The following is a 27,242-nucleotide window of genomic DNA, read 5'->3' as shown; positions in this document are numbered from 1 at the left end:
CGTGTTGCGTACACGCTTTGATAAATAATTATTTCGACTTCGTTTTCCTTAAGTCCAATTCCTATTGACCTCGAAGAATGCCCCCTATAGGCACAGGATTAAAATACTTTCGGCTAATTCAAGCTCCGTCGGCGTTTCTGTGTTCAAGTTGAAGTATTTTTAACTATGCTTTAAATGGATACTACACGTGTATCTGAATATTAAAGTGGTGTCAAGCAATGTACAATAAATCACAATTCGTATACTTCAAAACTATTTTTGTCTGATGACTACATGTGCTTGTCACTAGGATATTTATAGTACTATAATCTATAATATTCTTCTACTGTTCTACTGTTCTACTGTTCATAAATTTAAGTATAGCAGGTTACTTTGGTGTAAACAAAACTTCAAACACTCGTATATAAGAGATGGCTGGAATAGAACAATTCGATGAATTCTTAGGTGGATCGCAACGATTGCCACATGAAGTTCACATTATGAAACTTGTTTCTGCGAGAGCTAGCGAAATTGCTGCAATGACATATTCCATAGGTATGTTAAACGATACACGGACCTACTCTAATAAATTTAAATTTCCTTACCAACATATAAATATATATTAAATACACTGGGAAAAATGATATCTAAATCATTACTTATTATTTATTATTGATATCTAAATCATTATTTATTATTTACAGAAAATCCTCAACAAACGAAACTTGTATTTCAGAAATTGCCGGTATATATGCGTAGGCGTGTCATGTCTCATAATGCTAAGCGTTTACCCCGCCGATTACAGGAGGCACATTTAAATCAAATGACTAAATCCGGATTGCCGCCAAAAATTAAAAGACAGTCGCGTAGATATCGCAGACGATCTCGTAATTTACTCGCTGAATATAAACGAAGACAACGAAATAAAATTTGGCTGGAAACTCATATTTGGCATGCAAAACGTTTTCATATGATAGAGAAATGGGGCTACAGAATCGCAAGTTACGCGAATGATAAATGTTTCAAGGCTAATTATCGTGCGATGACAAAACACTGCTTGATGCAAGATATTTCATATTATACATGTATCGAAATTAGTGGCCTTGAAAAAATTTTGAAAGAAACTTTAAAGAGCCATTGTAATCCACTCGAATTAACATTTGCTGCACAAATTTTTATAGCAGGCACACGAGAAGGAACTGTAATGTTTTTTAAAAAGAATGGCTATCCTCAATTTCCAATCGGTCATGTACATTTTTTATGGAGACCAAGTCGATCTGATCTAAAACCATATGGATTTGGGTACATCCATCTTTCCTCGATGATTTCCTCACGGAAATTATATCTAGTTTTGAATTTCGCTTGAGCGATGAACATTCTACTTCTACGAGTGATCAAAATACGGAATCTTGTTTATACATTAATGAAAAGAATTGTAAAATGAGTATTCATAAAAATACTTTTAATCGATTTCGTTTTTACGGACCACTGACAACTAGTGTTTTAACAAATGCCCTACAGTTGCCAAAATTCGATAAAATACTTAATTTGAAATTGGATGCCGTGCAAGTAGATCATAATCAAATGGATTACGAGGAAGATGAAAATTCTGATAAATTGTGGCATAATAAGTATTATGATAATCAGGAAAATATTGAGTCTTTGAAAACACAAGAAGAATTATGGCAAATGTTAAAAACGTTACGATCACCTAGTCAGTTGCCACCAAATATTGTTTTTGGCTTTACTGTCTTGGATCCAAGATTCCATTTACCAGATAAAAGAACTAGACCTCAAAGAGAAACACAGACAATTGAAATGGTGTCAGTACCTCCTACAAATGCAAACTCTAGTCCACTTTGGGAACAGAAAATAAGAGAGAAAGTCAGTAAGACATGTGCAACAACAAGTGCAATTAATAAACTAAGAAGTCAATGCTTAGTACCTGGTCTAGATAATGACAAATATTTTAATGAAAATATCATGGCAAAGATACCAGTATTGTTGATTCAAAAACCTAGTATCAGTAAAACAGGTAATTTTTATTAATAACAATTACATTGGAAAACTTTCTTATCAATAAAGATAATCAAGATTGATAAATATGTTTTTTTAGGGTTAGGTTCTGGAGTAGATGTTATTCTTCCATCTAATTGGGGAATGCCATTCTGGCTTGCTTGTATATTTCGTTGCGTAAGAGTTGGTGCACTCAGAGAATCAAAATCTATACTATTTGAATGTGAGAATATGCAATCCCCAGATATTAATGATCCAGATACACCTGCATATACAAGAGAAGCATTAAGTACCAAATTGGAACTAAAAGAAAAGTATTTTCGTTATCCACCAAATAGGCGCGTGAACTTTGTTAAACTCGGAATTTCTAGTCCTTTTTTCTGTGAATGGAAGATCTTAATGAGAGAATGGACAAATACAGACGATTTTTGTATATTAAGAAATCGTAAATTATTAAATTTCTTGCAAAACAGCTTAGTTCAAGAAGATAATACAAGAAGATATAATACACCAAATAATCATGTATCAAGTCTTACTCTGCAAAGTGCATTTGAAGACAGAAATTGTTTAATTCGCGTTAAAGTAGATATTATAAAAAAAGGATGTCCTAAAAGATTTGCAATAATATGTATGCCAACTAATGAAGACATAGAAAAGTTTAAGAACAATAGAAGTTGGTCAGGTCCTGTAGAAAAATTAAATGTTGATCCAAATGAAAGTACTCGTAAAATATCGCGAAAGAATCATTTAGCTCTTTTAAAACGGTTAAAGAAACAAAGAATACACCATAAAAAGACATTAACTAATAAATTAAGTAAAATGTTAAATAAAGATTTTCAAAGTTTTAGTTATGAAAATAAATTAAAGAATTTGTTAGAAATAAGTCGTGAAGCCATATGCAAGCAAACTCAAAAAATGTCGCAGTTGTATCTTCCAGATTGTGTTAAAGTACGAAATTCTTGTGATAGAGAGATTATGGGTTATATTACAATGGGTGATTTCTGTTTTACAAAAGCAAAAGGTGTAGGTTTAGGATATGCAACATTAAATTCATTAATTGAGCTGATCAATAAAAAACATCCCTTTGTTCTTGTTAGAAATATTCAGACAAGACAATATAGAATTGCTAGATTACACGTAGTAATTTAACAGTAGCTATCCTGTAGTATTATTTGTAATAGATTGTTATTTAATATTTTAATTTATAAGTGAACTCTGTTAAATACCGTATCTTTTAAAATACCGTTTTGTAACATATATGATATCTGGTAGTTGAATTGTTTACAATGGAAAAGAAAGATTTGATAAATAAATCTAATCATTATATCGCATTCGTCATTGTTTGTCAAGGCTGTTGTTCGCAACTATATAATGTTTGATGATTTGCTATAGTACATTCAATCTAGTGTAACGTAATATTATCAGAGTATTACGTTTAACCTCCTCGAATTACTATTTTGCGCATATAGGAAAATTGGTTTAAAATACCCAATATGACACGTGTAGCTGTCGTAAGTATAAATTATATATTATAAAAACTTTGTATAGTTTTATTGCTTAAACTGCGGTTGGTATCGTAACGGTCACATCATACATATTTTGATAAATCGAATGTTTAGGTAACCGGTGGGAATAAAGGCATTGGATTTGCTATTGTAAAATATCTTTGCAAACAATTTGATGGAGTTGTTTATTTAACAGCTCGTGATGTTACTCGAGGACAGAATGCTATTAAAGAACTTGAAAACAAGGTTTAAACCCAAAATTTCATCAACTTGATGTTACTGATGAAAGTAGTATTTCTACTTTTCACGATTATTTAAAAAAAACATATCAAGGATTGGATATATTAGTTAACAATGCTGCTATTGCATTTAAGGTAATTAAAACTTTATTTATTTATTTCTTTTTTTTCCGAAAGATATTCTCTACAAATTTTATTAAATATACAGACAACTGCTACAGAACCTTTTTCTCTGCAAGCTGAAGAGACATTAAGAGTAAACTATTTTAGCTTAAGAAAAGTATGTAGCAAACTTTATCCGTTATTGAAAACACATGCACGTGTAGTACATGTGTCAAGTTCTTCTGGTCATTTATCAAAGATTCCTGGTGAATCATTGAAGAAAAGATTTTCAGATCCAAATCTTACAGAGGAAGAATTAGACAATATTATGCACGAATTTATTGAGTATGTTGAATTTCAAAAATATACTAATTTACAATCTACTTTGTTCCATGGGATGTATTCTAAATTTTAATTATATTTTCAGTGCTGCAAAGACAAACACTCACTTAGAGAAAGGATGGGCAAATTCTGCCTATGTTGCAAGCAAAGTCGGAGTATCTGCTTTAGCTAGAATTCATCAAAGAATGTTTAATTCAGATACTAGAGAAGATCTCGTAGTGAATGCTGTGCATCCTGGCTATGTAGACACAGATATGACTAGTCATAAAGGTACTTTGAAGCCTGATGAAGGTGCTCAGGCTCCTGTATATGCTGCATTACTACCAGAAAATACAGACATAAAGGGTAAATATATCTGGTATGACAAATCATTAATGGAATGGACAAAGGATGAATAAATATATAACAATATGAGTTATTTTGGATGAATGCTGTAAAAAGATATACTATATATACATATACTTACTATATTATCTTTAAATTTATTAGTCTGATGTATGATTAACAGTTCTTCTTCTTTTTATATGAAATACACATGATAATAAATAATTTGAAAGAATTGTTACAAACAGAAACTATTTTTTTTTAATGTTACATATAAACTCAATTTATGCACTTGTAGATTCAAAAATTGTATGTTCATTGTACACAATTCTTGGCTTTAATAGTAAAAAATAAATCAGTGGTATTTTTAAATCTAATAATAGCAACAAATTATCTTGCTTGAACTGCTGCTTCTTTGCGTGCAGCATCCTGTAATAGCTGAGTATCCACTTCATCTCCTGGTAGTTGTACATAACGTACTACTGATCCTCGAATAAAACAGTTTTTTACAGACAACTGAAAGATATTGTATTCTTACTTTCTGTTACAATTTCCTTTATTATTAAACATATAAAATCATAAATATATGCACTACAAACCATATGAGGATATTTATCTGGATCGGTCACACTTATATCAGTTAACTTTATATTCAGGTATTGATCTACTGAGTGCAAAGTACCACAAATGCTACATACAAAAGTTTTATTAAGTGATCTTATAAACATTATAAAATAGAGTTTTTCTTCTGATGAACTTACCTCAAATCATTTTTTAATTCTACAACTACGTCCTTCCCGATCAAGGATTTGAAAAACGAATAAAACAACTGCAAAAAGCATCAAAAAGAAGTTATTTTATTATGAAAAGAAACAGAGGTTAACCCGCCAAATGAAAAACGTTCGACTTACCATCTTTAATAAACTAAAAATATCCAATTTTTAAATTCGTTTATCGTATTATCTAATGAACATAATGAAAATACAATTATTGAAACTAATAATTATACTAATTTCTCGATTGCCGGCACGAAATTGCTGTTATGACAATTTGTTTGAAAGTGTCACTATACACGTTGCGAGTTTAGGGTTTGTACCATTAAACATTGACTTCAACATTTATCTCATCTATATTTTTTCTTATTTACAAAATTTTGATCTACGTTTACAAGCATACTTTCTGTATTTATCGATAATTTTTAGAAATAAAAGATACGAATCAAGATAAAATTTGATAATTTCATACTGTATAAAATTATATAAAATATTTCAACTGTATCTTGCCTCTTATTTGCTCGTGTTACTTTTACTGATTGGAGGTCTCCGCCAGTACGCGTGATCAATCGTACTTTGTAGAACAGTCTTGAAGGATTTCATCAATAAAGTTTTGTTTAAATATGTTTTAGCATACGTCAAAACTTGTGTGCTCATATTTGTGTGTTTAAATATAAGTTAATTTAGTTCTTTGTAATCGATTTAAGTACGCTGCCTATATAGATAAGATCCATCGTTTTGCGGTTGGTAACAGAAGGGCGTTGACATTTAATCAAAAAGGCAAAACGTGAAGATGCAACTGTGACATTAACTCGCCAGTAGCAACTTTTTCGCATTTGTTGTTACGGTTGATCTTTCTTATGAACTGAACAAAAAAGATGTCAATTAATTTAACAAAAAATAAAGACGCTTTGGTGGCTGCTTGGCACAGTGTAGTCGACGATAAATCGTCTACTAACTGGTAGGCTTGCATCTTTTTCTCTTATGTTGTATTTTATCATTCCGGCTAATGCGTCGATATGAATCCGGTATCTTAAAGATTCACAAGTGTTCAATTGAATCCTCAAAAACTTGCAAAATAAATTGCTATAATATATTAAGTAACTCTTCCTTTTACATTTATCGATCGATATAAATAGTGCAAAATATATAATTAGCATTTACAACGGTAAAACAAATAGTCGGTAACATTACACATACGGAGAATGAGAAATATTTTATGCAAAATATAATAATTTTGTGCCTTTATTGAATTCCACTAATTATTAATATATCTTCTTACTTTCAATTAAAAATGAGGGATTGTAAATATATAATACAAATTATTTAATTAAATTTATTTTACTAAGTTATTATCATTCATAGGGCCTTGTTTGGATACGAAGGACAAACTAACAACTTAAAAGTGGTTGGTACTGGAAATGGAGGTCTGGAAGAAATGATTGACCGTTTAAATAGTAGTCATATCATGTATGCCTTTTGTCGTGTAATAGATACTAAAACAAGTCTACCAAAATGTCTCTTAATAAATTGGGTAAGAATTCATATTTAAAAAGTTAATGATTTTATTGCATATATACAATAAAATGAGTTGCATTTTAGCAAGGAGAAGGAGCACCAATTGTTAGAAAGGGCACTTGTGCAAATCATATTAGGGATGTAGAAAAATTATTAAAAGGTGCACATATAACAATTACTGCTCGCTCTGAAGACGATGTTGAAGTGGATTCTATTATGGAAAAACTTGCTAGAGCAACAGCTTCGGCATACAAATTTAATGAACCACGTGGGGAAAACGAAGGTAATACAGGTCCTGTGGGTACCACATATCGCAGGTATATATCTTTAATGTTTTAATTATAAGAGTATCAGAATCTTCAACTTAAAGACGATATGTATTGCAGAGTAATTCCCGAACAAGAAATAAATGCAACAGAACGCGATCAATTTTGGCAAAGGGAAGAAATGGAAGAGAAGAAAAGACTGGAACAAGAACGTATAAAATGTGAAAAAGAACGGCAACGGCTTGAAGAAGAAATTAGAACTAGAGAAGAAAAAGAAGCAATGCTCAGAGAACAACAAGTAAACATATTTTATATTATTATATTTATTATTTAATAGTGAATATTTTGGTATTTAAATTTTGATATACTTGTAGGTCACTGCCAAAGAAAATTCAATAGCGCGACAAAAGTTGGCGGAGCAACGCGCTGAGGAGGCGAATAATAAATTTAATCAACTAGCCGCAAGTCAACACTATAGCAACGATGTTGAAGACGATCATAAATCGCGAAGCGAAGAATTGCGACGACAAAGAAGTAAAGAAACGCAACAGTTAATTGCTCAAAGAACGATAAATGCAAGAGCTGTTTTTGAACAGAATTGACAGCTGGTCAAATGAAGTCTTCTCAGTGCAGCAACAATATATACCGAAGAATAGTCATGTAAAACAGCTAAAAAGCATTCGGGAGAGTCAGCAAAAGAGATACTCCATACAAAAGTGGAAGAGGAAGTGAAAACAGAAGTGAATAAAACGCTTAGATTTAGTAACCCCGCTTCAAATGCATCTTTATCTCCGAATCAAGTTCAAGAGTCTAAATTGCCAGAGCCAGAAGAAGAACCTGAGCAACAATCGGCGACGAAAGAAGCAATTACTGAAAATGAGTTGTACAGTCAAATGGATGGTCAGTACTTATATTTTGACCCAAATAATGAAGGAATGAAAGCAAGAGCCTTATATGACTACCAGGCAGCTGATGATACAGAAATTACTTTTGATCCTGGAGATATTATTACACATATAGATGCTATTGTGAAGGATGGTGTAGGTCTTGAGAATCCCGATGGTACTATGGACTTTTTCCTGCTAATTATGTGAAGTTATTGATTATAATACGACATGATAAGAAATATTCTTTATGCAAATAGAAGATCTCTTTTTCCAATTAAAAGGAAACCATACTTGCTTTTTCGCATATAAAAGTGACATTCAGTATTTTCATGGTTCTGATGACTTTGCACTTTTCTTTTAATAATAACAGTGTTTAGGTACGACGTATTTCGAAGAATCAGAAAAACAATATATATTTAAAATAAAACAATAACTTATGTTTAGGTATTAAATGCACATCCAATAACGAAGGAATTTAATATCTCTGATAATAATCACGTGAAAGATAAATATTGTTAATATTTTAGCGAGCAAGATTTTAAAAATTAATAGTCTTACAATGCCACTTCATATACAAATGGCGAAGTACGTCTTCCCATGTTCAACGTCACAAACTAAATAAATTAGCAGTAAACAAATATATCTTTTTATAACATTCTACGTCGAAAATCGATGCGCTCATAGATATAGCGTATTTAATAATTTAGCAAATACCCTTTAAATACATTTACAAAATGTAATAACGAGTATTTAGGAGTATGTTTAATTCTTTAAACAATAAATTAAATTTGTTATAGTATATACTTCATAGTATTTTAACCCAAAATATCCTTTAAACATTCTTTAATTTGACCAAATTTTTTTTATAGAAAATACAAAATATTTATAATTATTTTATTTTATTTAAAGGTGTTGGAATCTTTTATTACGAGTCAATATGAAATTAATTGTATTAAACCTATTTTACTATATGATATATAGAAATTTTTACAGACAAGTGATTTTACTAATAATGAAACATAATCATAATATTAATCTTACACAAATAAAATAGGTGAAATCATCTACGGTAATTTTGATTCTGAGTAGCACTTCCACTACCCCCAGCATGGCTTAAAAATGCTAAATGTCCTTTTGGACATTTATTGGCATAATGACCTTTAGTTCCACATTTGTAACAAGTGACTTCTTCTAGTGGCTTTTGTGGCCCTCTTGGTGGGGGCCCATTATGCATATTCATGTGATGCGTAGCATGAGAATTACCTTCTATTTCTTGTCTAACTTGAGCTTCACGTACATCAGGTGGCATTTTATTACAATAAATTGCTTTATGGCCACCTTCTCCACAAAAGTGACAGGTGATCATTACCTTTTTCCCTTCTTTAGGTTGCATATCTTGCACTGCTGGTAATTCAAATCTTGGACTGAAAACAGAAAAAAATTGTAATAATGTATCTAAATAAGAACAATTCGAAATATTAACTTGGTGATAAACTTACTGCATAAATTTACAGTTTGGGCCTTCAGGACAAAATCCAGCTAAATAAGCCATGCATAAAACACGACGAACATGTCGATGTCTGCATAAAGGTCCATGTCTGCAAAATCCACGATCATACCAAGGACAATCTCTGACTTTAGTTTCTGGGTCGATATGTAGGAATGGACATTCTTTATTGTGACAAGCATCTAATAATTCATAACTGATTTTAACATACCTATACTGAGAAATCTTAGTAACACCATAAAGAAAAAATGTTAAAAAAGCAATAAAAAGATATTTATAAGTTTATCATAGGTAGAACCTTAGAAGAAATAAGAATGAAATACCATTACATGCTATATATACTTACTAAATCTGGAATAGAAATAACATTCTGGCATTTTTGTCATATCATACTCATGTAAAAATTCACACTGATCACCTTTTACAAAGACCTCTTAACCAATGTTTACATACTATTGTACGATCTCCACGTACATGCCTAAATGGACAAGAGGCTCCTTTAACACATGTACCTCTCGGATAAAATTGACATACTGCAGCAGTAGATTCTATAAGCAACGAGACAGTAAACAGATAAATTTAATCAACGATGAATAAACAGTATAAATTTAAATTAAAATATTAATATCTCAATGAAGATCGTCGATATAACAGAGTATATTTTATTCAAAAAATACAGAGTAGCAATGTGTGCAATTTGACAATTTCATTTTCCAATTACTTTTACATTTTTAGAAGATAACCTAAACATATACAGTATACGAAAACTATCACGTACTGTCCATTCCAGTAAAAGGTAAAGGAAGTGCTCCATACTGTTCGTCAAGAGCAATTTCAATATCAAATCGCATATTATCCACATTCGCCACTAGACACTCCATTATTGTTTAAAATCTATCAATAATCACAATCACAAATTTATTTACTACCGTATACACAATAAGCATTAACTTCATTCACAGCTAAACTAAAGTTTTTATCGCGGAACATTCATTTCTAAATACTGATGAGCATTGTTAGTAATATTTCCACATTTCATCATTGAACAATTTTAATAATTCGAACTATTTATTGATCAAAGAAAATTACAAGTCCAATTTCTCGCACACAACATTATTCTGCACGTGCGTTGATAAGATTGAAGGCGTCATTTTATTTCACTATTTCGCATTGGCGCTCTTGAATAATTCTTATCTACTATTATCCACAGAGCTTTTCTGGATTGGAAATTTAGCGCCATCTGTTTTGAGTAAGATTTGAAAAAAGTCGCGGTTATCTTTGATAGAAAACTCGTCAGCGAACAAATTACCGACCTTAAAAAAATTCAATGTTTTTACGTCTTCTGCGATTTGTTATTACGAATTTATCAATTACAATTTATTTATACATAGCAATTATATAGAAGTTAAAAATGTAGTAAACTTTTTTTTTATACATGTAATGAAGTGACATATCCCTCAAACATCTGAAGTTCAATAAATACAAAATAAATGTAAATATGTAATAAACTCTTTCATATGAAAATTTAACAAAGAAATTTAGTTTAATTTAATAATTAAATTAAATTTAATAGAAATAAGTTTCTTTCTTTATAAAAAATCACTTCGGCGATTAGTATAAATATATACATTCGAACTTTTTCCAAGATGAGTACGTTAGTTGTGTGATAAAGAGTCTTTGCTAATACAACTCTCTTGGATGATAAATCAGGGCTGCGGATTCGGTAATTAAAATTTCCCATTCTGACGTCGGCTCCTCTCTTTTTTGCTTCGACTCTAACTCCGACCCCGACTTTATTTATGATAGATTGTTAACATACTAATTATATGTATGTATGTATATAGCAAAGTTACTAATATTCAATAGACAATACTTCTGTCTTGATAAAGTATTTTTGCTCTTACAAAATAGTTCCTATAAAATAGTTTCCTCAATACGAGATTCCATGGGAACGTGACTGCCGTTTTGTACAAGGGTTACCTATATTTTGCATTTTTGTACTTTGATAGAAATTCAAATTTGATACAAATTTTGATACAAATTAGTAATATTTTTAACATATAAATAATTTTATTACAACTTTTAATTATTTTAAGTACATTTTTGATTTTTGTCAAATTTACTAGCGTGGAGTCGTAGTCAGCATATTTCTTTCCAATTCCGCTTCCGATTCCAGCCTCGAATTCTCTTAGTTTCCGAGATATTCGCGAAAAATTGTCACAGTATAACTACAATGAATTCCGCCTCTAACTCTGTATCCTCACAGCGCGACAGTCGGGTAAGATGACGCTTAACCCAAACTTAATTCTTATCTTTTGTTTATAGTTTATATAGGTTTGGGTTAGATGTCATCTTATCCGGACGCCTCGTGGACCAACGGTCGACAACTAATTCTGACGTATACGCTGTCGCGAACGCACAATTCTAGGCAGAACTTATGTACGGCGCCGACACTATCAATATTTTTTTGCCAATATCTCGGAAACTAAGAAAGTACGACATTGTCGCGAGAGAAAGAAGTTGTTCCAAATGTTCAGTTTTACAACATATTCGAAAATCATGGAAATCGGTGATCGAGGGTAAACTTCTAAATAATTACCGAAGTTCCTTCCGAAATCTGACTCCGACTCCATAACCCTGTGATAAATACCAATCACTTAACGTCTTCGGTACGAGCGTCCACTATAGCCAGTAACCACCGAACGCATCTCCATGCTAGAGCGTCGACTAAAGTCAATAATAAATATATGCAATCGCTGTTGCTGGCGGTCGTTAAATGATAGTACACGGCAGACGAGCGCCGTACCAGAGAGGTTAAATACAATTCGCGTGATGTTGACAGTAGATAATATTTCTGAATTCTATGTATGCGGTGATAATTCATTGGAGGTCAGTGATAAATCAGAACCCCAGCGAATCCGTTCTGATTACTCCTGATCAGTCGAGAGGGTCGAAAGATTTCATAACGTCATGCATGTACTTACATATCTATGTCTCTACACGATTAAAGCAATAACACTAAAATATTGCATCGGATGTTAGTTTCATAGTCATTGATCAGTGAGGGAAAGGGAAACATTTTTCCTTCGTTAAAATTTTTCCTACACTTTTGCTCGACACTTTTTATGGATCAATAGAGTTTATTTTTAAGTAATATTTACTTATTTATAATACTTACTTATAAATTATACTTATCTATAATAAGTATTAACTTATTATAAATAATCAGCCATGTCACTGCGCCACGCCAGAAAAATTACTGAAAATTCTCAACGCGAGAATTGTTTGTAGTTTTAATAAATAAATAAATAAAAAAAAAATTGAATTTATTCATTCGGTATATTTATAGACAAAAGTTCTCGATACCACTTGCTTCGGAAAGATATTCCTAATAGAAGAGAGAACTTACTTTTGCCATTTTATATTCGTTCTTTTATTGAATATCATATTTAAAGAATATGACCAATAGTAGCGACATCGAATAACTCTGTAAATTACATAGGATAAGTCAACGAATAAACGTCTCTATCGTTATTGAGAAAATATTATGTTTACGACGCCGTAGTTGCGTGCGATTACGTAATAAGGCAATTTATGCAACAATTATTCGCTCCTACTTGTTTGTAACAATATTTCGTCAGTCATACGACGGTAGTGAGATTCGCATTTTGTTGCGATTCGAGTAACTTCATCAAATACTCGAACATAGTTATTTGATGTCTCTCAAACATTCTTCGATAAGCCATTGCTGTTCTTCCATTCTTTCCACCCGCGTAACAAGGCAGATGTTAACTGTTCGATTCGCCGTCAAGTATCTTCATCGACTTTCTGCGTTTGCTTTTCTTCTCGAGTCTTATGAAACACGAAACATCGACTTACTCAACGATACATATTGGCTAAGAAAAGAAAAGCGATTACTGTGATTCATTGTTACCCGGATTACAATACATCCGTTATCGGTTTTCGTCGATGTGCGATTTAAACTGACCCGAGATTAAAATTCATCGGCAATAGTCGACGATGATAATTCGTTGAAAACGTAAAGATTCGCGAGACGTAGGTTCGTTATCTATTTCCGGTTAGTAAGCACCTGTGCTCAGGCTTGATTCATTAACTGTTGCGCTTCGAACGACGCTTAAAAGCAAACAGGATTCGTGTCCACGGTGAGCGCGTTAATTACGTGATTCTGTTTAGTTTATTTGATACGGATCCGATTCGATTATAATATCGCGTGCAAACAAATTAAAATTCGGCAAATTGTTCAGGCTGTTTGTATATGCGCGCCGCTCAATCGCAGCTTGAACGTCGGCGTATCGGCATTTTGAATTCTCGATCTTTTTATTCTTTCATCTTTTCCCTTTCCCCTTTCTCCTTTCTTTAGTTTCACCTCGACTACGATTAGAAAAGTTTTACGACACTGAAAATCTGCCCCTGGCGTGCCGAAAATTTGTTTGCGGCCAAAAGGCCGACGTTCTTTGTGGACGATCAGCGAAATTATGCATTACTCGTTGCATCGTAAAGTAGCTTCCGACTCACGGGGGAGAAAACCGGTGAAAACTGAATTTACAGTCTATTCGAGGCCACGTTGTCTGCGTCTATTTTGACCCCTGTTACACTCTCCATGTTGGAGCGATAATTTGCAAGTTGCGGCTCGATTTACCGTTTTCGATTCGCCGGCGCTGTCGCGTGTATTTTTCATTTTGTACATTGCTCGATGTTTCGTTTTGATACGTCGCTGAATGTACGACGTAAATAACACGACATAAATAAAAAAACGACGATCTTTATTGTTTAGTATTAACCAGTGAAGCTTGAACTTCCAAACTTACCGGATTTTAGCGTCATAGTTTTAAATCTAATACTTATAAATTATACCTATCTATAATAAGTATTAACTTATTGTAAATAAACAGCCATGTCACTGCGCCACGCCAGAAAAATTACTGAAAATTCTCAACGCGAGAATTGATTGTAATTTCAACAAATAAATAAAAAAAAAAAATAGTTTTAAACCGAAGATCCGTGACAGTATTAATTTTTATATCTTTAAATTCCAACACCCATTAACAACACAATAATTCCTAGCAAGGACTCAGTCAAATACCTGGGCATGACCCTGGACAGGAGGCTAACTTGGAAAAATCATATCACAGACAAAACAAAGCAACTTAAGGACAAACTCAAGAAATTCTATTGGCTCACGGGCCGACGCTCCAACCTAAGCACACAGAACAAAATTAGACTCTACAAGGCCGTAATAAAACCTGTCTGGACCTATGGAATCCAACTATGGGGAATAGCAAGTAACTCCCACATTGAAATACTTCAACGCTTCCAATAGAAAAGATCCCTAATTGATGCACCTTGGTATGTAACCAATGAAACAATACACCGCGACCTGAAGATACCCACAGTCAAAGAGGGAATAGCAAAATATAGCGACAGATATAGCAAAAGAGTCAACGAACACCGAAACCCCCTAATCACTGGACTACTTGATACGACGGAGCAGATTCGCAGGCTGAAGAGGCACTACTCGCTAGACCTAAACGCTAGATTCAATTAGTTATTTAGTTAGTTATAATTAAGTAATATTTACTTATTTATAATACTTACTTATAAATTATACTTATCTATAATAAGTATTAACTTATTATAAATAATCAGCCATGTCACTGTGCCACGCCAGAAAAATTACTGAAAATTCTCAACGCCAAAATTGATTGTAATTTTAATAAATAAATAAAAAAAAAAAATCCAACACAATTCTGAAATCCGAACTGTCTCGTGTATATGTGTTATAGGAACATTTTTTGTTTCATCGACTATCTGTCGCGTATTATTGATGTATACAACAAGTCTAAATACGTAACATAATCATATTGTGTAAGAATAACTTTATCGCCGGCACAGAATTACAATTTTGAAATTAAATTGCTCAATGAATTAGAAGTAACTTGCATTGCGCAACTGTTAGAATGTACTTTCGTTTTTTTTTCGTTTTCGTTTTTGCGATCGTCGAAGATCAATCACGATAAGATAGTTGCTTTGCAACGATTTGTCCTAGATGTTGTTGATCATCGGTATATACGAACAAGATATTTGAATACGTAAAAATAGCATTTATCGCTGCCGTAAATTACCGATCGTTTTTTAATTCGCTCGATTAAATTCTCTTTACTTCGATACTCACGTAATCCTAGCATAATCACATTATGCGCGGAAAGTTCCAAAGTAAATGACGCGACAGTGAGTTTTCGTTTTTTATTCGAACGATACGCTTAAGTCGCCAATTGGTACAAGTGCAACGACTAATATCGAACGCTAGAGAGTTTCTCAAAAAAACGAGACCGCGTGTAACTCGAGGAGGATCGTTAATTTTTGGCCGGATCGTGTACGAGGCCCGAGTATCGGCCATAATTGGCTGATTATATGGGGCACTAGGAGCCAGCCAAAATTCGTGCCCTCGCTTGGAGCACGTGTCATCGTTGATGCGTAAATCTGCCACTAGATTCCTCGATACGACGCGGTCAAGTGGGAAACGCGACTGCATCGTAATTAATATTCGGATGAATTCGAGATGCACACGAGCAACAGTTTGGTCGTACGCTTGTATCGCGTTTCTCCTTCGAAAATGTTATTGCATCGTTGATTGTTGGTCGAATGTTTTCGTTGGGATTTACCTTCGGCTTAAATTATCACGAGACTTGCCTTCACAAATCGAACTTATCCACCTGTTTCTGTCCACAACGCGGTGATTAAGCGCTTCGAAGAAAGTTATCGAATATCTGATTGAGAGATAGGAGCGATACAAATCCGATGAGATTGTCGGAGATCATTTTGTAGAAAGATGGAAGAATGGTTCGAGTTGCATGGACAGAAGCAGAAAAAGAAATTACGGCGTGGTTTGCGAACGAAAACCTGTAATACGTCTTCGCAGGGTATCATTTATCGAGAGAAAATCAACTGGTCGGTCATTACTCGAACAAGGTGTACGAGTTTCACGAGGACATTGGTGGATAGTGTTGCAATCGAGGAACGGTTCTTCAGCGACCTTAATCGATCATCGAGACGTGGAAAGATCGTATCGGTCATCGAAGTCACCGCGATATCGGAGAATCGGTGAAGTTTGTTTGCACTCGCTAAAGGACTTTATTGTTTTCTTCTGAAACGAGATAAATATTATTTGTTCGCACGGGAAAAATGCACTTGTTGCTCGTAGGACGAGAAGTGTCATTGTTCTCGCTATTATTCCTGGTATAAACCGTAACGTGGCGGAGCGGCATGGAAGAAATTAGATCACTTAATTCTTTATCGCTTAAAAGTTATCGTCGCGTGCCCCTTCCTCCCAACGACTTTCCGACCAACTCGATCTTCGTGAGGAGTGGAGGAAGCGTGAGTAACCGTCCGAAACGATTGGCCAGTTCGGCGAAGCTCGAGATTTTTCAACCATACTCCGGGTATCTGTATAAAACAGCAGCGACCAGAGACGCTATAGTCACTAGTCAGACTTTCGTCAAACAACGTATACGCGTTTTATCGTTTATTCATCGAATTTTCCTCTGACTGGTTCTGTTCTTGTTTCTCTTGCCTTTCTCGTCCGTGCTCCACCAAGGTGACGGCGGGTTTTTTATCAACTTGGATAGACTGGTAGATTCGATCGGGACATAAGGCACGATGCCTTTCGCGAATAACGACGCTGTCAATGGGCACAATCATTACTGCAGGTGAAACGTCCCACGGACGATGAATTTTATACACGGCGGTCAAGCATCATCGGCACAACACGTAAGTCGTTCGTTTCTTATTGGTGGGAACAAAGTGGAGTATGGCTGTCAATTTATTAAGTCTATGCGTCTCATATTTCAAATAAAGCTATTGTTATCGATTACATTCGTCCAGTTCGAATCTCTCATCGACAGAGGCTAGTTACGGTGATTGCAAGAAATTCGCGAAAATATATTCCGAATGGTCTATTTATGGTTAATCGCTTCTCACATCAAAAAATTTGTCAAAATTGCTGCGGATGGCTACCCGAAACGGTTGTTGCAGAACTTTCAGTTAATCAACAATGCGAAATCGTTAGCTACATGTATATTACATAGTAACGAGAGTGCGTATGAAATTTCCAAGTGTAACTAATTTCCCAGGACTTGTTCTCATCCTTCTTCCCTCTTATTTACATGGGAGTTCACTTTGATACGATATTAGCATACCTTCGTATTGCAGTCGGCCATTTAATTTCAAGATAGACGGCCTGGAATTATTTCGCACAGGATGATGTTTAACACGTGTCGTGATTTGTATATGGGGACAGGGCGACAACGTGACCGTGAACTGCAGTCACGTGCACGATGACTTCTGCTGGCAAACGTATCTGAACCGGTGGAACGTCGTTCAAAACGTTGGAATTTTCTTCTTTTCGCTCCCTTTCTCTTACGTTATATCCTAACGAAAGGGAAAAGGTGTTCTCTAGCGATATCCAGCTGCAGGAATTCAGGTGTCAGCGTTAGTGGGGAGAGAAACTTGTCAGCAGTCTATTCGTACACGTTCGAGATACGTCAGACGTAGACGACAGCTTCCTGCAAATTCGCGTATTCTGAAATGTCCAATTAGAAGTTTCGAGCGTTCATACTTTGATTTTGTTTATTTAATCGAGCAAACAGGAAGCTCGCGCGAAACTCACAAGCTGCGCTTGGGACGAACGCAAACAGGAATTAAACGTAATGGCGCGATGAGGTTGACATTTCGGTAAATAGCGTTAAAACCTAGAGAGGAAAATGGGAGATGGCGAGGGAGGGCCGGTGTTGACCCTTTCCTCGGTTGTCACTTTGTGTTTGTCAACACTCGTTCTGATCGTCGCGCTTATTAGAATTCATTACGATCGTTTGTATTATTGAGACCACTCGTGATGCTCCGCAATTGGTCGCGAGGTTATTTTAATTTGATCGAAGTCCGAAGATCGGTGGATCGACGAATTGTGGCCATTTCTCGTCGAATGACCAGTATCCGCGAAGTGGCGTAGAAACTACACGCCGAATCAAATATGCAGACAGATTTGTAATTTAGTCGCAGCTCCCCTTTTTCGTTCGGTGCTCGATTCTTTTTTCGCGTCGCGTCCTCTACTCCCTTCCATCAGATATGGTGCATCGGTACATTTAATATTTATCCAATGTATTTCGCCCTGTTTTTTATTTAGATTACTCCGTTCTTTATCCGTCTCCTCGTCAGTCGCTTCAATTTCGACCTATAGATTCGACTAGAGTCGAGCTACCTGAAAAATCAACGAACTTCCGTTTCACTTCGCATAAATCAACGAATTATAAGTAGAACTGGAGCGGCCCGTAGGAAAAGTTTCAGGTTGAAATGGAAAATTCAAAACCGGGAGATCCATGATATTGTGCCTTGGAACACTAACGGTGTTTTGAGTTACAAGGTCCAGAAGTGTTACGTCGCGTAACACTCTACCTAGACCAGGCCACACACCGCGGGCAAGATAGCAACCAGATGTCTTCGGATACTTACTGCGTACCCTCCATAAATCTCAGGAATCTCCTAGTCGAGGTCCTTCGAACCGAACAAACATCTATTTTCCGACTCATTTCGAAAGATCATTGTCTACTACGGCTTGACAAGGGAAAGTTAGTTTTTCTTACGTATGATGCAACTTTCCTCCCACTAACCACTTTCTGTCGAGGGCGGCTAAGACCCTTCCTAGTCCACCAACCTTCGTTTAACCAATTATCAACGAAGCCTATTTCCCTCACTCTCTTAGCCAAAATCGTCACCAACAAATCCGACGGTCCCGTGCGCTAGACACACCCATCCTTAGCTTTCCTCCGCCACAGCATCGTCTCCGAACAGCACTGATTTTACATCCTTCGAACAGTCAACATCCTTTGACCGGGAATACACCCGTAGATCAGTCACTCACTCGTCTTATACATACGCACCAGCGTAACTGTCTTCTTTACAAGTTGTTAGAATAAACGGTGATATACAACTTACTATACAGTGTTACATTCATTGAACCACCTCTGTTATCTTAACCGAAGCAGGGGAACGACTATTTCGCGGCGTCGATTAACCGGATCGTAGCGAGAATTTACGCCTCTCGTTGACGCGTTTTCCTAGCGACCGCGTCTCTCCGCAAACGATCGTAACAAGAAGCAAAAGAACTGCCGTTCTTGTGGTAACGTTCGCTGATATAAATGTAGGAATATTATTATCCTTTCTTCGATTAGTATAGCAGCAGTGACGATTAAAACCGGCATACACTATCTTTGCATTTGTATTTGTATTTATTTTAATACATCTGACTATTATTGTACAAAGTCCATTCGTTTCTTTGACAAACAAGCTTACACGTTATACACTTGAGAATTTATTTTTTCATTTTCTTCTATCGAAAGTTCGTGATTTCATCGTGATGCGTGGCTTCGCTTACGATTGATCGACAAATCCGAGACTCAGCCATCTCTTACGAACGAAGCAGTCCGAACGATGGCAGCCTCGATCGAATCCAAAGAAGTAACACACCCTAAGCCAAGTTCTGAGTACGGCGTGCATTCATAATCGAGATTAGAGCGACTGATATTGTATGCAAAATTGCGGTGGCGTCATTGAATCCTCGTCATGACCCGGGGCTATGTGCATTCACGTCGTTATAATAATCGTCCATCTCACATTGCCATTCATAACGGACCACCGTACAATCTCGTTTTACGATGGAGCATCCACGAATGCGGTTAGTTTAATGACGTTTGGTGTACTCGCGGCTATATCGGCTTTTCCACGGGCACCCGGCGAAACTGCGGCAATTCTCAAATTCGCGGTTGAATACGATTGTATTGGGAACGGTGCGGGGAGGGAGGGAGGGCGGTATGCATATTCAAGGCGTATTCAACGCGTTATAATTCGATGTCCCCTTACGGCGATGCGTACGCATTACGACAACTCGATAGCGGCAGCTCGTCGCCACGTCCGCGTCCTTCTTTTCAATTACCGAGTTTTCGGACGGCGAGGGGAACGAAATGAAAATCTCTGGAAGGTTCGCGATAATCCAAGGGACGAAAAATGGGTGGCGATTACAATCTTATCCTGGAGACTCGTTTCGCTTCGAAACGTTCCACTCGCGAGGTTGTCAGGAACAGGGTAGAATGAGAATCTTCGCTTTGAGCTTTCGCGGATATTGCGACGCGGAACGACGAAAAATAAAGGAAGGAAAAAAGAAACAGGGAGAAGATGCGAAAGAAATATGGGAAAAAGGAAGGAACAGGGGCCGCCGAGTGTGGAGACATTAAAATTCACAGTGGGATTGTAAGTAATTTTCGATCGTGTCACGTGTAGCATTATGCTGGAGGCGCATTTATTCGGTCGAATGCCATGGAAATTCTGCGTGTGCATCTGTGCGTAGAGGCTGTTCGCGAGCGCATTTTGCATTCGCGCACGCGTGAATGCATACACGGGCTAGATGAGTTGTGCACGGGACCTTGCTGCCTCGTAAGCATGTTGTTACGCGGCCATCGCGTATTTCGATGCATGATTTGTAATACCCGGCCTACATTCAGCTTAAATCCGGCGCTATTTGAGCCTGTTAGCAGTTTAACAGGTAACTGCACCGTTTTGTGATGTAGTTTCCACGGTGAAATTATGTCGGCCGGCTGCGAACGACCCCAGTTCCTCCTGTACTCGCTCAACTCATCCCGATTATTTCTGGACGTTTCTATTATTTTCACGAGTTTATTCAACCTCGTGTGAAATATTCGAATCATGGCAAACCGTTTTTCTACTGTGAAAATATTAACTTACGAATCCAGCTAAAACGAACAGGATCCGATTAATTAATTCGCTTTGTATGCATGCAGATATACGTACGAAGCTTTGCAAGAATCAGCGCAGTATCTGTTAGACCGTGTCAAAATCAGGCCAAAGATCGGCATCATATGCGGTTCTGGAATAGGTTAGTATGACTTTTTCAAACGCTTTAGTGTCTTCGGTTGTCGCAGCGTATTTTTCCCGATCAATGTTTTGTCTATTCTAAACAGGATCCAGCTGAACAAACGAGTTGTGTCCAGGTTCCCTAGCAGGAATCCCTCGAGAACAAGCAGTGCTTTCCATACGAAGAAATCCCACATTTTTCCTGTCTCCACGGTCAAGGGTCACCAAGGACAGATGGTGTTCGGTTATCTGAAGGGTGTGCCGATCATGTGCATGCAAGGAAGATTTCATTATTACGAGGGTTATCCACTCTGGAAGGTAACGTTTCTTTGGGTATTTCTTTCTTTTCCATACGAACTTATCATTGCTACGATCGATGACATTTAGTATAGACATGTATATATATGTAATATATATGAGAAGAGTAATTTTCGTATCTCTGATTAAATTTGTAGACATCGCGATTCGACGATGCGACGTGTTCCATTCGAGATTTACGTTTAATGACATCTTACGTTCTCTGATTATCTGGAACGTCTAATGCTTATTATTTTTCCTCTCCTTTTCACGTGGTGCGCTTTAATGCCAGTAAGAGTTATGACTCGTAGGCGTGAGCTCATCTGATCGCGACGAACGCCGCGGGAGGTCTAAATCCCACATACAAGGTTGGCGACATTATGATGGTGAAGGATCACGTGAACATGATGGAGTTTTGCTGGGAATAATCCTCTTCCAAGGAATTGAAACGACAGGTACTTTTCCACTCGTTCTTCTCCTCGTCAACGCGTCGCGCTATGAAACGCGTCCACATTACTCCATTGGTGTTACTACATGCTCCTACGCTTCCTTATCTGCCGTTGCTGCTGCTTATCTTTTTCCTTTACGTAAAATTCTCGCGTGACCGTAAAGTTCTCGATGCCCCAGAAATTAGCGACAGTAGGAATTTTTTTTGATTTTATCGACGGGAGGAGAAAATGAAAGAAAGAGGAGATAAAATGAGAGACAGAGAGGGATGATAGATGAAAATGGAGGAGCCAGGGGAAGAATAAGGAAAAAATACTGGTTGAAAAGCGGACTAGTGAGATTCACGGCGTGAACGGCAATGAATTCGAATCCCGCGCAGAGGCGACAAAGGCTTTCGAGCTCGTTTCGGAAGGAAAGTCGTCGACAGCGCTCACTGGTGCGGACCGCTCGACGACTCGATTCTTCGAGTGCTTGCCCCGGGGGTAAAAGGGAGGGAAACGGGTGGCCGTGCGAGATCGTTGAGGTCGTCGAAGGAATAAAATTAATCTATTTCATCGGAACAACCCCTTGAATCGGATTGATGAACTATTTACCCGACGACACAAAGAATCTGATTGACGTATTTACCTAAGGATCTTTCTCGATTTTTCTGCCTAACCTTCCCATCTTCTTTTCTTTGCTTTTCACCCTATCCGCTTTCGCGTCTCGTTCAGGCACAGCCAAGTTTTCGTTAACTTTCCATCCCGCGAAACTTGAGATTCTTTCATCGTAGATACTTTCCTTCCCTTTTTTCCCTTGTTACGGCAGCCTCTGGTATTAATAGAAACTCATCGAACATGCTCGCCAGTTTTCGCTGCCTGCGCCTTCTCTAACGATTACCCTCTTCTCGACGATACAAAACCCCTTCTGTCTTCTCATCCCGGCGATGCATCTTCGTGTTCAGATTTAGACCGAGGTTCCCGCCGATGAACAAAAGCTTACAACGCCTTCCTCTTAGAAATCGGCGGCGAGCGGGTAGCGGATGATGGCGGACATAAAAGGAGCATCGTGCACAGGGGCGTGTACACGTGTCTCGGAGGGACCAAATTTCGAGACCGTGGCTGGATTGAAGTGTTAAGGATGATCGGTGTCGACGCAGTAGGTCAGTGGTCGAAAGTTTTTATACTCCAATTTTCCATAGACTCTCTGTCGGCAAATTATTCTGCCGCGCATAGTATATCGACTATCGCGATTCTATTTTATTTCCAGGCATGTCTACGGTTCATGAAGTGATCACTGCCAGGCACTGCGACTTGATCGTCTTTGCTTTCAGTTTGATCACGAATCAATGCAGCACCGATTATGAGAATCACGAAGAAGCGAATCACGAAGAAGTGATGGACGTAGGGAGAAAGCAGGGCAATCATTGTTGCGGAACTACGTGTGTCGCGCATTGTGTTGCGTTTACGGGACATATTGGGCCTAGAAACGAAATGATTCGTGTAATTTATATTTCCACCGGCCGCCTTTTAGTTTATGCTAATCGTGTTCGTCAATTCGTGCTTCGACGAAAAACGACGGCGAAAAAGAACGTCTCGACGCGCACGATTTTTACGCGAAACGCTGTCAGAACGATTCTTTCTATCGACAATACGACATTAGAGGAGTACAAAAATTTGCGAGCGTAAAGAAACGTGTGTTAGGTACGTAGAAATTAGTAGGCATCACCTTATAAGGTGCCACGAGAGGAGAATATTGAAGCATTCTTTTTATACTGCTCGTTAAACTTCTACTTGCCTGAATATATTCAGATTGAAAGAGAGTTCGGTTGTTTGCAGCCTTGTCGAGCCGCGTGATGTCAGCAGCTTTGTGACGATTAGTTATGTGTATAGAGGCTTTTGGATGAGTTTTAGTCATAGAACAGGCAGTCGTTAAATTTTTCCTTCCCGTTTTCTCAACGCAACATCGCGAATCGACGATAAACAGTAGGTAAACAAGATCGAATTAAATGAAATCGGTATTCAGCAGTATTTCACCGAGTGAACAAGCGCCCATTTATCTACGAAGAATCAGCTTATCGGTGTACCGTTGAAAAGGATTTTGCGTTTAACTGCGTTCTCTTTAATTATACTTTCGTCTCCAGCAGTCAAAGGATAAAGCATATCTATGTATACGCGCGTATTGGCATCTGCTTGAATTGAGAACCACGGGTCGCTTGGCAGTCGTGCGTCTCTGATCTCGATTGATTCGTTACACGTCTTGAGAGAGCTTCTTTTGCTTTAAAAAGAGGGAACGGTTTAAGGGTTGGGAAGGTCGGTAGATGCTACCTCCTCCCCGCCGCGACAGCCTCGTCGATTTTCCTCCCTCGCTTCGTTACCTTCATCTCGTTTCCGTGCTTTTCCATCGCTAATGCATCGGTGTTCGGCTTCGATAAATCTCGAGCGGCGAAGACCATACTGCCGCGGCCCTTTTCCTCTCTTCGTTTTCCGCCATAGTTGCTCCATTCGTATTACCTTCTACGATGAAATTATGACACGACGTCGCACGGTGGAAAAAGTCACGGGGTTCAGATTCAGTCTCTCTGATCGTCTCCAGAATTGGAAAGTGTTGTCTCGCCGAAGTTGAACTGGAAGAGTATTTTCGTCGCGTAGTTAACGCATCGAATATTTATATCCTTTTGAAAAATGTCTCCCTTTTTTTTATGACGAGGAAAGGGAAAAAGATTATTATTCGATCTTGCGAGCGCTTATGTCGCCATGGCGAAATAAAATCACGTCACTCCCGCGATTTAATAAAAAGCACGCGACCAGGCCGGGAAATGTTTACGCGTTTATTTCGTGATTTTATTGAAAGCTTGTTTAATAACTGCGCATCGAGGTGGAACACTGTCTGACATACATTTAGCGGAATTAATATGCACGCGTATGGAACGTACGAATCGAATAATTTTCTAGACTGTTCTTGTGCAATTTCGATCGCTGATTTTCCACTAAACATGTAATACTGCAACGATGCTTCAGGGGAGAAGGGAAAATTGCAATTATACGTCTCAAAGCTGGATACGAAACGTGAGGAGAAGCAATCGAAGATACAGCGATGGAGATCTCTCTTTTTGCTTTCCGCTCGCTCTTGTAACACGTAACTTTGACAAATACACCAGGTTTCTCTGAACTATACCTGTTGGATAATTAAACTTTCCCCTTTCGCTCCAATCGAACGTTTCGCTTAACGAATCGGTTCGGTCGATTTGTTCTCCGCTTTCGTGTGTCCAATATGACAAGCGCTAATAGGAAAGAAGTATTCGTCGACGTACTCGAATGTTCGCGCTCCCGATTCCTGGTACATCATAATTTAACTCGGCGCACTTGGATTTCGTTTTGACAAGCGTCACCAATATACCACGAATTCTCTCGCAACGACGATCTTCGCTCGTATTGTTAATCATTACAGCCCACCTAGTACGAAGGTAGCTTGAAAATCGACGATGACGGATCCCGAGGTAGCTGCCTTGGAGTGGTGGATTTTAAACGGCAAATCCACGCGCTAGCAGCGGCGTTCATGCTGGAATAGGATACTTTCTGAATGTCTGTACAGACCATACATCTTCTCCGATTTGAAGGGATACCTCGGGGCCTGTTTCCGTATGGTATTCAAGGGTAGGAACGAAGGCGTACGGGGCTTCGTCTGGCCGTATATTTCCACGTTGGAATAGAAACTGTACGAGGGATCAGTTATTGATATTTCTGAAACGGCAGATAAAACTTTTCCCTCTGTCTAGCAAGCCTGTCGTATATCTTTCGTTTACCGATCCGCCTTTGGAGAACAGCAATACCATAATCGAGATAGGGGATGATGTATTTCAGCCTTAACTTTCGCGTCATTCCAGCCGGCGATAATGTTAAAAAGAAGTTAACAAACGAAGGAGCAACGTAAGAGGGTGTTTGCACGGCTAACGCTTAGAGGGATATAACGCTGAATGAAATTCAGAGCAGAGACGCCTTGATTATTTCACAGAATAAGATTGATAAGGTAATCCCGTTTTGTATCTTTATAAGTTCTTCCCTTTTCACCGTCTTTGCTTTCTTGCTGCCTGATTCCTCTATAAAACGAGACGTATAATGCGATTGTACTGTAATATCACGAGCGAACAAAAACCCCGTACTTTCTATGAATTAAAATGTAAAAGGCAAAGAGAAGGAATAAATGATACACTGTTAACGACGCATCCGTGTTCCTTTTTAGCAGTTCGTTTCATTAGATACAAAGTAAAACGGGATATCGCGGTGCAATAACGTGCGCGGGCTACCCATTCTTTCTCTTTTCGCGCGATATTAATTTATCTTTGAGGAAATCGATGGAAATAAGCGGAAATGAGAATAATCAAGGGAATACTAAAAATATCTAGATGTACTAGCCCTCGGGCTATCATATTGCAAGGTGTTAAATTAAAGCATTTAAATCACGGCACGAACTGATGCAGTGATATCTGGTTGCATTTAGTATTCTATCTTTATCGATAGAGATTGGATCGGGATTGGAAGTTTCTTTAATTTTAAATGAATTCTCGAGTTCTCATCTTCTGCAGTTTCTGTCAATTTGCTTGCAATTATTCTAATTAAATAGCAATCAGTATAATTCAACGGTAATTCGTTATTAGTATTCTTAATGTCGAAGAGAATAGGTAATTTAATAATTGCAACGATCAGAGGACGTCATATGTGCAGATCAAGAGCAAAGAGTTTTTCTTTCACAAAAATGAAAAGATTCGCTAGAAAGCAACAGGAGGGCATCGAAAGCAAACTTTGACAGTAACAAAAGTTACGCAGAATTTTAAGAATAAAAGTAAAAACAATGTAAGGATACAGTGAAAAAAAATTCTACCAACAAAAAGCAGTAGAAGAACAGAGATGAAGAAAGAGCAATAAAAGACGCGATGGCGTACAAGATAAGAAGTTATATTATATAAAAAGTAGCGAAGAAATACAAAAAGAAAAATATGTGTAATTGAAACGATTAGTCTTGTGACCTTTCGATGATTAAAATTTGAAGACCATTAATTACTCGTGTCCTCGTTCATTCATCTAAATGGCTGAAACGCGTTGAAATTCGTTACATTGCTCG

General features: G+C 37.2%; 3 protein-coding genes and 2 pseudogenes across 3 annotated transcripts; 3 read left to right on the top strand and 2 right to left on the bottom strand.

Annotated features, from left to right (window-relative positions):
* The first annotated feature begins 36 nt into the window (after positions 1-36).
* Positions 37-3,807, top strand: LOC117230360 (ribonucleases P/MRP protein subunit POP1). Its single transcript, XM_033487742.1, is given in 6 exon segments — positions 37-534; positions 684-1,259; positions 1,262-2,014; positions 2,096-3,016; positions 3,388-3,506; positions 3,615-3,807. Coding segments are annotated over 5 exon segments (2,388 nt in total). The 5' UTR covers positions 37-410; the 3' UTR covers positions 3,402-3,506; positions 3,615-3,807.
* Positions 3,808-4,821: 1,014 nt separating this feature from the next.
* Positions 4,822-5,699, bottom strand: LOC117230370 (U6 snRNA-associated Sm-like protein LSm2). The gene is made up of 4 exons (XM_033487757.1): positions 5,419-5,699; positions 5,269-5,336; positions 5,107-5,197; positions 4,822-5,023 (listed from the first exon to the last, which is right to left on the bottom strand). The coding sequence occupies exons 1-4, from the start codon at positions 5,419-5,421 to the stop codon at positions 4,898-4,900; spliced, it is 288 nt and encodes a 95-aa protein (XP_033343648.1). The 5' UTR covers positions 5,422-5,699; the 3' UTR covers positions 4,822-4,897.
* Positions 5,700-5,767: 68 nt separating this feature from the next.
* Positions 5,768-8,700, top strand: LOC117230366 (annotated as a pseudogene).
* A 147-nt stretch (positions 8,701-8,847) lies between these two features.
* LOC117230369 (cleavage and polyadenylation specificity factor subunit 4) lies at positions 8,848-10,633 on the bottom strand. The gene is given in 5 exon segments (XM_033487756.1): positions 8,848-9,375; positions 9,451-9,640; positions 9,805-9,881; positions 9,883-10,006; positions 10,237-10,633. Coding segments are annotated over 5 exon segments (858 nt in total). The 5' UTR covers positions 10,340-10,633; the 3' UTR covers positions 8,848-9,011.
* A 6,207-nt stretch (positions 10,634-16,840) lies between these two features.
* On the top strand, positions 16,841-23,736 carry LOC117230371 (annotated as a pseudogene).
* The last annotated feature ends 3,506 nt before the right edge of the window (positions 23,737-27,242 follow it).

This window comes from Bombus vosnesenskii, unplaced genomic scaffold, assembly GCF_011952255.1.
Source record: "Bombus vosnesenskii isolate JDL3184/JDL3185 unplaced genomic scaffold, Bvos_JDL3184-5_v1.1 scf7180000013266, whole genome shotgun sequence".
NCBI lineage: Eukaryota > Metazoa > Arthropoda > Insecta > Hymenoptera > Apidae > Bombus > Bombus vosnesenskii.
The sequence above is the reverse complement of the archived record's forward strand: the minus strand, read 5'-3'. Positions and strand labels throughout refer to the sequence as shown.